This window comes from Vanacampus margaritifer, chromosome 2, assembly GCF_051991255.1.
Source record: "Vanacampus margaritifer isolate UIUO_Vmar chromosome 2, RoL_Vmar_1.0, whole genome shotgun sequence".
NCBI lineage: Eukaryota > Metazoa > Chordata > Actinopteri > Syngnathiformes > Syngnathidae > Vanacampus > Vanacampus margaritifer.
This window is the reverse complement of record NC_135433.1, coordinates 4,669,171-4,682,173: the sequence shown is the minus strand read 5'-3', so window position 1 is coordinate 4,682,173 and position 13,003 is coordinate 4,669,171. Positions and strand designations below refer to the sequence as shown.

General features: G+C 37.0%; 1 protein-coding gene and 1 long non-coding RNA gene across 5 annotated transcripts in view; one reads left to right on the top strand and one right to left on the bottom strand.

Annotated features, from left to right (window-relative positions):
- Positions 1 to 3,846, top strand: part of LOC144043190 (uncharacterized) — a 44,940-nt gene extending 41,094 nt beyond the window's left edge. The window contains exon 4 of the long non-coding RNA XR_013291064.1: positions 3,660 to 3,846. This is a non-coding gene — a long non-coding RNA (uncharacterized LOC144043190). The remainder of the gene's footprint in view (positions 1 to 3,659) is intronic.
- Positions 1 to 13,003, bottom strand: part of fgf12a (fibroblast growth factor 12a) — a 65,844-nt gene that overhangs the window by 36,477 nt on the left and 16,364 nt on the right. For all 4 annotated transcript variants that reach the window (XM_077556488.1, XM_077556485.1, XM_077556486.1 and 1 more), the window contains one exon: positions 7,697 to 7,807. In XM_077556488.1, coding sequence (XP_077412614.1) covers positions 7,697 to 7,807 — 111 coding nt within the window. The remainder of the gene's footprint in view (positions 1 to 7,696; positions 7,808 to 13,003) is intronic.

The following is a 13,003-nucleotide window of genomic DNA, read 5'->3' as shown; positions in this document are numbered from 1 at the left end:
TCATCGCTGGGCGGACTTTGCTGCTTAACAAGAGGATTACCTCAAGGCGGGGGAAGCCCTCAACATACTACAAAAAAAACCTCAAGAATACAACAAATGCCCCGAAACGGAAAGCTTTTGGAAGAGCATAGAGGACGCGCCATCTTTAGAAATGTTTTTCACTTAACTCTCTTTCCCCTTGTGCCGTAATCCTTCTCTTGCCATGACATTAATCTAGAAGTGGTTCCCTCTCCGACCTCTCCGGGTCGGGGATGAGATCCTGCCCCAAGTGGAGGAGTTCAACTAACGGAACGGCGTGAATCTGTTGTTGTTGACTGCATCATTGAGAATACAAAAGATTTATTAAATTGAGAACTATGGAAGCTGAAATAAAGTACAAGACCTACAAAAATAAACTATTGAATATTATACGAACAAGTAAGAAAGATTATTACCATGCATTACTAGAGCAGAATAAAAGCAACACACAAGAAATATGGAAAATACTAAATCATGTCGTTAAAAATGGCTACAAAAAAATGGATTATCCAGAATATTTTATAAAAGATAATAATATTGTTATTGAAAACATTTCAGACATAGCTAATGATTTTAATGAGTGTTTTGTTAATTTTGGCAGTAATTTGGCAAAAGAAATCCCTGAGCCATGAAACAAGCATGAAATAGATAAGCATATAAAAAAAAATCCAATCACTATGTGGCTTAATGCTGTTAATGATACAGAAGTATTAAATGTTGTTAAAATAAAAAAATAAATTAAAAAAAAAAAGTCCACTGACTGCTTCAACATTGATTTGGCATTAGTAAAAAGTATTATACAATATGTTGTGCAACATTTCACATATATATGTAATTAGTCGTTTAAAGCCGGTTTATTTCCATCAAAAATGAAAATAGCAAAAGTTATTCCAATTCATAAAAATGGAGAAAGACACATTTCCACTAATAATAGACCAATATCACTGCTGCAACAGTTCTAAAAATTCTAGAAAATGTATTTTTATATAGACTGGAGAAGAGAAAATCGGACTCCCTCAATTGAACTCGTAGAAGCAATATCTACTAACATAGATAATAAAACAATTACTGTTGAAATTGTTATCAATTTAAAAAAAAAGCATTTGATACTTTAGATCATTCTATACCAATAAATAAATTAGAAAGAGATGGCATAAGAGGTTTAGCATATAAATGGATGAAAAATTATTTGGATAATAGATATCAGTACTTACAGTTTTAACAATATACAATCAAAACACTTGAAGATTACTCATGGAGTCCCCCAAGGGTCTTTACTAGGCCCTAAATTCTTTACATTGTATATAGATGATATTTGTTTTGTCTCAAAAATATTCAAAAGTGTCTTATTTGTCGATGACGCAACTCTCTACTGTTCAGGAGAGAACCTGAAGCAGCTTCTGACTACCGTGGAGAATAAACTGAACACATTAAAAAAATGGTTTGACTTAAACAAATTAGCATTAAACTTAAACAAAACCAAGTTTATAGTTTTTGGTACTAGACAAACCACACAACAGGTCAAAATTATGATAAATTCCAGGGATGTGATTTTCCCGCTAATTCGCAGAATTCCGCTTTTTTTATCTCCCCCCCCAAAAAAAAAATTCAGATTTTTATTTTTTTTTTTTTTTTTTTTTTTTTATTTTTTTTTTTTTTTTTAGTAGTAGTAGTAGTTCATTGTGTATGCACATGACTCCGACAGATAACATCTTCTGCTATAACAAAGACATTTGTGGTATGCTCTAATATGAGTTACTTTTCATTTGGTCATGATACAATTATTTGTTCATGAAATTTGAACTCTTCAACATTATTTATGTGTTAACTTAGTAATCACATTAGTTAGATATGATGATATTCTCAGTGATAGTTTTTAAAAGCAAAGGCAGTCCAATGTTTTTGAATGTGACTGATTTTGAGTTGACTAAAACTGCCATTTTATATGGGATAGTTCAATATACATTGAAAATTTATGCTGTTGTTTTGTCTATTTCTTTGTCATGTGAGTGCATTGAAAGTACTTAAAAACACGGAAAACCCATGAGCTCCGGGGGGCCCCAGACCCCCGGCTAAATTTTCAGATAATTTCACTTTGGTCAAATCACATCCCTGAAATTCAATTGAAATAGAAAGAGTGTATTAAAATAAATTTCTTGGAGTAGTTATTGATGAAAAATGATGTTGGAAGTCACACACAGATAATGTCAAAAGGAAAATGTCGAAAATTATAGGGATACTTTCCAAAACTAAGGATGTTCTGAATAAGAAATCATTATATACATTATATTGTTCATTATGATTAACATATGTGACCTAATGTGTGGAAATCTGGGGAAACGCATATAAAACAAATATCGATCCTGTTTTCAAAGTGCAAAAAAGAGCCGTAAGAATTATAAATCGATCAAAATGTACGCAACCAACTCATTCTCTATTTATTAAATCAAATACAATGAAATTCTACGACTTAGTTGAATTTAAAATAGCACAAATAATGTATAACGTACACAACAATCTACTCTGCCACCGTACTCATAAATTGTTTGAAATGAGAGAGAGTAACATAAGGAGTAAAAGTGTCCACAAAAAAAATTATAACAAGAACAAATATTAAGCAACTTTGTGTTTCTGTAAAAGGTGTTCATTTGTGGAATCATTTTGGAACTGACCTCAAAAGATGCAAGTCACTTGCTGAATTACAAAAAAAAATGTTTAAAAGCAAAGTTTTAAAAAATTACTTACATCAGACATGAGCTGTTAAAAATGTACATATGCTGTAATTTCTTTGGATGTATCGGTATGAGTGTGATATATACCATAATAAATTTATAAATCATATCCTCATACTCACATATACAATTTTCGTCTATTATGTATGTTAAAGTGCACTTGTATATATGACAAGGTTTATACATTATCTTTTGTTGAAATAAATGTACCTTATTATTTTATTAACCTAAAACGAATAAGGGGTAGGACTACATAAGTTTTTAACTTCCTCCTACCCCTTTTGAACATATAAACTATTTTCTTTCTTTTTATTCTTGTTTTCTTTTTTACTTCAATTTATATTTTAAACTTGTAATGTTATTTTTTTTTGTGTGTTTATATGTTCAATAACGAACCAAAATCAAAAGAGTGGATGGGTAGTTTTTTTTTGTGGGAGCTGGATTTGGGAAAATGTAGAATTTTTGGTCATTCACAATTTTTGACGTGAATTGATTGAGCTGAAGGTTTTGAATTTCAAATGGGGACAATGTCCATCTGTTTTGTTAAAAATGCCATTGGGAATGAATAGGGGATTTTTTTGTGGGATTTTAATGGTGAGTATGTTGAATTTTTGGTCAGTGGGAGATGAAAATCGTTCTCATGGTGACTTTAATGAGCTGAACAAGTTAGATTTCAACGTTGAATGTGCCATTGGGAATGAATGATAAACAACCTTGAGGGAAATTCAGCCTCATTGGGAATGAATGTGGAATTTATGGGTGAAAATGTAGAAAATTTGGGAAATGCTATAAAAAAAGAAGAATTTCACTCTAGTGTTTCTATATGCTGGATTCCACTTATTGTAGGGGTCGTCTGGAACAATCTCTCATTTTTCTCCATGTGCTCGTCCTGTTTCTTGTCTTCCGCAGGGTTAAGATTTTCCCCTTGACAATTGGAACTGTAAAACGAAGTCAACCGCTGAACAGTCAATCTTGAAAACGATAATGATGAGTAAGAGGCATGAAGCTCAGACGAACCTGCACACATAGGTTTACTGCGTGTATGCGGGAGGTGAGTCACACCACATTAACACTAAACACAGCAGGCTTGCATTGTACTTTCTATTCTTTTCTTTCTCATTTATTATTGATGTAGAATTTGCCATTTTTAGCCATATTGAACTAAGCAGTCAGGACAGCGACACGCGACATCACTTCCCTGCATCGCAACACGTTCCAGCATATTTGCTGATCCATTCAAATTGCATTATTAAAGACAAAAATCCATTTTTAACACTTGAAATCAGGAATTTGTCTGAGAACTGACCAATAGTATAGATTTGTGGCGCAAATATGAAATTGACTTTGGACCAATACTGAAGCGTATTGCATTCACTTGAATTTAAAAAAATAAAAATAAGAAATATCCCGTTTTTCTGAAATTTTTTTGGAGGGAGCTTTGTTTTGTTTCTGTTTTTCTGAATGTTTTTTTTCTGTTTAAGTGCATATTTTTCATTAAAAAAAATGCAGAAAAACAGGACGAAAAGTTACTCAGAAAAACGGTTAAAAAAATTATTATTTAAATTATTCAAAAAAAAATCCGAAGAACAGAAGCTGGTGATGTTTTTCAGATTTTTTATTTTTTGACCTCTGAACTCCAAGTGACTGATTTTCTGAGTATGTTTTTTTCTGTTGAAAAAAAAAAGCCCTGTTTTTCTGATTTTTTGTTTTTTTTTGTTTGTTTTTCCAATCAATGAACCCCCCCACCACCACACACACACACACACCCCTGTTTTTGAATATTTTTTTTCTGGTTTTATGAGTAATTTTTCCTCCTGTTTTTTTAAAAAAAAAAAAATACTTTTCCCTTCGTTTTTCTGAATATTTTTTATGACAGGAAAAAAAACATTCAGTAAAACAGGAAAAAAAACAAAGCTCCCCCCAAAAATTTGTCAGAAAAACAGGATTTTTTTTTCAAGTGAATGCAATACGCTTCTGTAGACAAATGATGTTTTTAAATAACATGTAAATATATTTAGAATTTCACATGTGCCTAAGACTAGAAAGCGTGGAGAGTCTCTGTCACCAAGATGCATGGATGCAATCAGTGAAAAGGGGGGGGGGGGGGGTACATCATTATGAACAACCTCTCAAAATATCCACTGAGATAGCCTGATTGTCCTCTCTTTCCTCCTTTACTTTTTGTCTTTGTGGCAATTTGCTTCCCCCTTGACAATCACGCCATGTTTTTTATGGTTCAGTAAAAAATAAAACTGAATAATATTGTGTATGGAACCTCAAAACCCGCTACGTAGATGTGCGTTGCTCAATCGCTTGGTGTGCGGGGAGTGAGTCGCTAGCTATCTTTTTTTTTTGTGTGTGATGATCCACTTGAGTTGTGTTCTGCAAGCATACAAGTGGGCCTTAGATGCTCACTGAACTCAAGTGGCATACTTTTCCTCAGAATTCTAGTTAGCCAAAATCATACGATCTATATTGTGTTTGAGTATTCGCATTTTGTGTTTCACTGGGAGGAGAAAGGTGGAAGAGCTTTGCAGGAAGAGAGGAAACTGCTTGTGACATATTACCATAAAAAAGGCTTACAGAGTAACCTTTGCAACAACACTCCCGTGTAAGAGTTCGAGTTGTTGTAGGGAGGAAACTGCTGCGATAATCACACCTGCCTCGGTGTTCAATTAATCTCAATAATATGGCGTACGATCACGAGGCATGAGTCATGGAAGAAACGGGGACATCAGGCTGATGCAACAGTTCACATTGTTCACAGCGCGTGCATCATTTTTAAGGATTGGATTTCAATTTTCAATTTTTACATTTAGAACAGATATAACATTTGTGATTAATCGTTAGTTAACTCATGAAGTCATGCAATTAATTAAGATTTTAATTGCCCGACGCTCCTAATTTTTAATTGTAATTAATCGCATGACTTCAATAGTTAACTCAAGATTAATCACAAATTTTATATCTGTTATAAGCATACAATACATTTTTTTCTAGGTTTTCATACTCTTGTTAACAAAAGTGGGAAAAAAATGTTAATCATCTGATGCCCCTAATTTTTTAAAATATTTTTTGGTTTGTTTGATGCCCCTCATTTTTAATAATCTTTTCTTTAAAGAAAAAAAAAGATCATTAAAAATTAAAAAGAAAATATTATTCAAAATTAGGGGCATTAGGCGATTGAAATTTGTAATCGTAATTAATCGCATGACTTCAATAGTTAACTGACGATTAATCGCACATTTTATAACTGTTCTAAATGTACAATAAAATAAAAAATTCTAGGTTTTCATACTCTTGTTAACAAAAGTGGAAAAAAATGTGGAACTAATAGAAATAATTTAAATGAATTTTTGACGTCTATAGCCGTCAATGGCGGTGAATGAGTTAAGAACCTTGGATAATACCTCTCCTTAACTCTTTCACTGCCACTGACGTTTAAAGACGTCAAGTAAAAACCTACGCTTCACTGCCAATGACGTCAAAAGACGTCATCCAATGATTTTTTTTTTTTTTTGAAACGGGTAGAGGAAACCCTTCCGCATGTCTGGTGAAAGTTTCCAGTCTGTCTGTTGTTCCTAATGACTATTTTTGGCCCCTAGAGGGCAGCGATGACTCTCTTTTGACAAGATCGGGTGGGCGTCAGTAGAGGCGGAGCTAGAGCGTCAAGCAGGAGATGAGAATGGAAGACAAAGGAAAAATGGCGGCCGGTCGCGAGGAGCTCACGCCCGAGACGTTTTTTTCAAAGACCAAAAGCATCGCTGAAAGAGCACATTGTTGACGATGATCATCATCGATGATGAAGATGAGGGTGGTGACTCCGTGGTTGGAAAGCATTGACGCGGCAGTAGAAGACGTTAGATGGAGCTAGATGGAGGAGGGAACGGGCAATGGCGAGCGTTTGCAAGCAGCTCTACACTTACAAGAAGAAAGGCATCGACCAACGCTAAAATAGTACATTGATGACGACGATGATCATCATCGATGATGATGAAGGTGAATCCGAGCTTGACGGCGAAATTGGAACCGCTGACGCGGCGGCTATGACGGCGTCATAACGCGGAGCACAACCGAGCACGCACAGGCGGACGTTCGATCGGACGACGGAGAGTGCCCCGAGTCCAATGCATATTCATCGGAGGAAGTGTGTACAGTCTGCTACTTGCTTTTTATTCCCCGGAAAAAAAGCCCGTCAAGAAAGTGTAACGTTTGCACGCAAAACGGACCAATGTGAAAGTGAAAGTAAACTGTTGTGCGAGTCCTGGCGTCTCCTTGCACGCAGGAGAGCGTTACAAAAGGAAAAACTGTATTTGAAACATCCACATAATTGTAAGTAGTACCACAGTTGCACACATTTGTAAATAGTTTGCGAAATAGTTTTGTCAAATTGTTACACTGTTGAATGGAAATAAACGTATTTTGCAATCAAAAAACACTTTTTCATTGTTGGTGAAAGCGTTTTACAGAAGTAAAGCACTATTTAGGTGTTTGTGGCATCATTCATGGACAAAAAGAAGTGTACAATTCACTAGAGTGCATGAAATAACATCGTTTCACAAAAAGCTCTTTTTCTCCGTTTTTTGTTTCAAAACAGAGAATTAAGTAACCATTTTCTATTGTTGATTACTGAAGAACGGAATAAGGTAGAAACTTTCTGATGAAAGCTGAGAGTCCAATCTTTCATTTGGTAGTATGTGTGTTTCCATAGTCCAAACACAACATTTTCTGTGGACCTTGAAAGATCACTCAAAATGCTTAAATCGGCTGGCACTGGCGACAACCCGTTTCTGAAAACGTCTGGCAGTGAAAGAGTTAATTTGGGATTTTGGGAAAAAAAAGAAAAAAAAAACCGAATGATATTCACTGGATTTTACATCACATCCTTTGTCAACCTATGTAGACATGACTCGTTTTTCTCAAACGGATGCAAAGACGCGACTCACTGTTGTCGCTGTTCTCGTCCTTGCTGCCATCAATGGTTCCGTCGGGCTTCATCTGCAGGTAGAAGCCCTGCTGGCTGAACAGTCGTGTCACGATGCCTTTCAGCTGTGGCTCTGCAACACGCACACACACACACACACACACACACACATTGGGCCAAGCCACAACCCCCACCCCCCCGGCCCAGCAAGAAATATGTCAGACAACAATTTTGAAACAAACCACCAATTCATAGTCTCACCACAAACACATATTTATATTTATAGTGAAGGCTGGAGTGTACACCAAAGAGCAGAATGTGTTAAGAATACATTTAATGGAACTTGAACCTTACCAAATGATCACCAATAATGATTTGTACTGAGACGCTTGTGTTTTGGTGTTAATGGAATTCCCCGTGACGGAATTTGTGCATCACATCTCCTCGGAAGGGAGATTCAACAACCAGACGGACAACGGACTGACGACCGCTATTTCTTCATCTCGAAGTTTTTTTTTCATTACGATAACCCTGACTGACCTCTAACTTTGAGGCTGTGTCATCTGGTGCCTCGCCAGGGCGCTGCTGGAAAAGCTCAACGCTTCAGTGGGGGGGGGGGGGGTGGAGGAAGGGGACGGACATCAGGTGAAATAACCACCGGGCGTCTGGCGAGAACGGATGTGTGAGAAAACAAATAGCGCTGTTTGATAAGGTTGGAGGCTAGTAATGAAATTTGTTTAGTTTTTTTTTTTTTGTTCCCTGCAATTGATGAGCCTTTCGGGGGCGGAAGCACGGAGACAAACAAAACAAATCATTTTGTATGCTCCGGCTGACAAAGGGGAAAAATTACGCAGTTTGTCACAGCAGATTTGTTGAAGATCTGCGAGCATTTGCGCTTATTTTTAGGCGGGGCTGCATCACACGCGGGAATGCGGGATGGCGTGCAGAAGTGGACTGACTGCACATGCCTAAAACGACAAAATAAAGTGGTCGAATAGGAGAACGATTATTCTAATGTATGGAAGAAACCCTTAGGGAACGCTACCAGTTGAATGTATGCAGAGCAGCATTCCGACTTCTAGTTCTCAATGTTCCATAACACGGAAATATCCTTTGTGACACGTTCTGGAAAAATTTGCTATCTGAGTGAAAGCCTAATTGTCCTCCAAGGTCATAACAGACTTTGAGGTCGATCCATTCAAGGGAAGCAACACAGAGCCCCGAGTTCCTTTTACTACATCTCTGGAGAGCTGAAGGCTCAGGATTCAGACTACTGAACAGGTTTTTTGTTTTTTTTTCCCCCCTCAACTTTTATGTCGAGCTGATGTCAGCTCATCGTGGGCCATCTGCTGCAGGCACAGCAGGCCCGTGAAGAAGAGGGATGTTGCAATGGAACGTATCAAAGAAAAAAGAAAAAAAAGTCAAGGTGGACGCAGCGACTGTGACCTCATCCGATGGTTTCTGTTTGGACTCAGATTCAATCTTGATTTGTAATCCATGGTTCAATACACAATTCCATTTTTTTAATCCATGCATCTGCATCATCACTAGGGCTGGGTTTAAAAAAAAATAGAATAATCGTTATCAAATCGAGTTTCCTTTTCGAGCCTGATATCGATTCATAAAACCATGAATCTATTATTTTAATATCTATTTTTCCCAGAAATTCATCAGAAAAAAATAATTTTCTTGAAATTTGCTGTTCACATGAATTTAAAAGTATTTTCTTACATTTATAAAATACCTGACTTATTCCACTTTAGGACAATTCAGAATATTTTGAATTTATATTTACAATTATTGAATGAGAATATTTTTATTTCATCCTTGCTCATGTCAATGTTTGTGTAAAGCTGTGATTAGAACACGTGTTACTTTTATTAATAAACTAAATCATTTCATCAGTTTCTACCTTCGCAAAATTGAATTTGAAATCAAATCGATTGAGGAAATTAGAATCAATACCCAGCCCTAATCATCACTCGGTCGGGTTAATATATATCTGTATTCTGTAACATTAACGCATTCACTCCCAGCTATTTTCACTGAAGCAACCTCCTTCGCTCCCGGCTCTTTTGCTGGATTTTGACTGATTTTGCAAGGCCCACAGAATATTGTGTTCTATCGCTATAAAAACATGGAACCTACCAAAAGAAAAAGTAGAGTCTCTTCATTCATCAGGAAAAAAAAGCATATTTGTGTCTGTTTCCGTTTTGCAGCAATTTGCTTTAGAATATAGCTAAGTTTCAACATAGCCCTGTTTGATCTCTTTTACTTTGCTGCCACCTGCTGGCCATTTTGTAATATCTACTACAATTGCTACAGGCGTCCTCTTCAGGTCAGAGGCTGCATCAAAGCCTTCTGTATGCTCTAGCATAAAAAAAAAACACACTCTACAGGGTGTCCAGGCTCTCCTTTAGAGATAAGGTAGCGAAGCTCATCTGGGAGCGCCTCAGAATATAGCCGCTGCTCCCCCGCATTGAGAGGAGTCAAATGAAGTGGCACGGGCATCGGATCGGGATGCCTCCTGGATCCCTCCCTGGTGAGGTGTTCAGGGGAGAATACACCAGGAGGAGGCCCCGAGGACAAACCAGTACAAACTGGAGAGATTGTCCCGTAAGAGCTGGGCGAAGTGGCTGGGGAGAGGGATAAGTGGAAACAAATGGGTGGCTGGCATTCATTTATTTTATTACAACCATATTTTTGTGTGCAAGGATATTGAGTTTGTCACAATGGCTTTGCTCTGGTTTCGGGCACGGCACCCTTTTCCACAAGGGAGACTTTACTTGTCAATCACAGTAGCCACACCCTTTTTAAAACAGACCCTCGGGCTGTAATTTACATCAGGCTGTGGTTGTAAAAAGCTGGTCACTGAGTCCATAAACATGTCAGTTAAATTAATCGAAGCATTCGAGCTGATTTTATTTTATTTTTTACTGAATAAGGTTTCCCGTGTGTGTCTTTAAAAACAATGCTGTTATAAAGCACTTTGAAAAAAGGAGCAATAAGAGAAAAAAAACATTTTGTAGGTTTGTTTCAGAAAATTAACTGAGTAATAAAGGGAAATATATTTTCAAGTTGAACTGCAGTAGACATCACCAAACTATCAGAGGTACAGTCGGAATCAGTTCCATCTGCAGGGTGTCCCAGGGTGGTTCTATTTCATTTCAACATTCTGACAGATGTGAGGCTGTCACCATTTGACAATTAAGGCTCAATTTGTAGTTCTTGTAAGCACATCAATTCCTATGCAGCAGGTTGACTTTCCCCGGCTTTGTGCAAACGCCTGCTCTAGGAGTTCGGTGTTTTCATCAGTGGCAGTAGTAGCAGGCCTTCCGCTTGGTGGTTTTAAAAACGGATCCTACTTTGAGAAATTTGCCGTGGGGAGAGTAAAGTGTACTTCGCCTTGGAGCAGTCTGATGACCATGAAATAGTTTACATAGCAGTACAAGAATGCAGCCAACGCTTCGTTACCAACATGCATCCTAGCTTTCATTTGATATTATTCATTTATTTGGTTTTGTATTTGCGGTCTAGAAATGTATGCAATTTATGCAAATATTTACTGTAATTTGGATTTAAGTTGCCGCCAATACGATTGGAACTCATTTGTAAAACAAGCACCCTGGTAGAAAGAATACTAGAGTTGTCAAACGATAAAAAAAAAATAATAATCCGATTAATCACATCATTTTGATTAATCACGATTAATCGCTTAATAAAAAAAGCTTTTTTATCTACTTTTTTTTCCCCCGCCAAATTTGAAGAGCACCGGTTATGAAGAAGTGTTCAACAATTTTTTGATCCACTGCACACTCTCTTACTTCTTTTTCTAATCAGTTAATTACTTGCATAATTTAAAAGTGGGGGGAAAAAATGACCCCAATATTTTGACAAATATTCTAAATGTGATATGCAAACATTCATTAAATGCTTTACTTTAATGCATGAAATTATGTTTATTGCTCAAACCTTAAACGTAGCCATCCGCTGTCACGCTAAAGGATAATCTATGGTCAAAATTAATAGTGCGATTAATCTGCGTTAAATCATGATTAATGCAATATTTTTTTGTGATTAATTAATCAATTAACGCTTTAACTTTGACAGCACTAAAGAATACCAGTCCAAGTCAACCGGTTTCAATAGTAAAATTGCATTGCTAATTTGCACACAGACCAAAATGCTTTGGCGCTGCGTATTTTTTGTTTTGTTTCTGCCCACCCCCCACCCCCCTTTCTTTTTTTTGTGTGTGTGTGTGTTTGGGGGGGGGGGGGTAGTTGAGATACATGTGGCCAGGACCGACAGCAAGGATCTGGCTTTGCATGGGTTGGATGCATTAGGGTCTGATGAAATAAAAAATTGGACTTATGCTGCATTCACACCCAAAAATATTTTAGTTGTAATCGGGCGACCGGCAGTTGTGCTAAATAACTTTGGCATGGACGCTAAACACTGCTGCTACCTCGGTACAGTTCAACAGCAAGTAAATACACTTACCAGCACTTGTATGCTACTTCCTTGCTTACCATTCGGTCCCGGTTGGCCCTGTTGTTGCGCTCGGGGTGACAACAGACAGGACGCTGTGCGTGACGTAGCCGGTACTCGAAGCCGATTAGCTACCGTAAGTTCTCTTGTTGTGAGTAATATCACCTATAACAATGTGTGTTATATATGCTTGTAGCTCACGTAACTTTGTTGTGTTTAATTGCCTCGTTTACGTTTGCCGTGCGCTTAATTGCCTCGTTACGTCATCGAGCTGCGGTCTATGCTGCCGTTTAACGACCCACGCAGATGCTAATTATAGCTCCTATACATACTACATTACATTTGTAACGAACGGAGAACGTGAAACAGGAAACGGAAATACAGAGCAGCCTTCCAAATTAAAAGCATGGATTTCAAAACAAGATATAATTAAACATCACACACTAAACAGCTTGAGGAATTCTTAACATGTTACTTGAAGTCCTATTGTATTGAATTGAATTCTTTGCACTTCACAGTATTCCTTAAAAAGATGTACAACCACATATTTTGATTGGGACTTTTTTTCTGGCCACTGGATTATTTGTTTCATCTTTATTGATCTTTTTAGAATTCATTTTGTTGTGTACTCTATGCAAAATGACTTGTGAGCAAATTGAAAAATATATAATTGCCATTATTCATTTTATTTTAAAGGTCTCATCATATGAAAATGCACTTTAGTAGGGTTTTCTATCAATAATATGCATCCCCGGACTGTCTACAATCCAACCAGGTATGAAAAAAGTCAGACCGCGACTTCTTTAGCGTTCTCTTCTCTGAATTGTGTGCTTCAAACGGG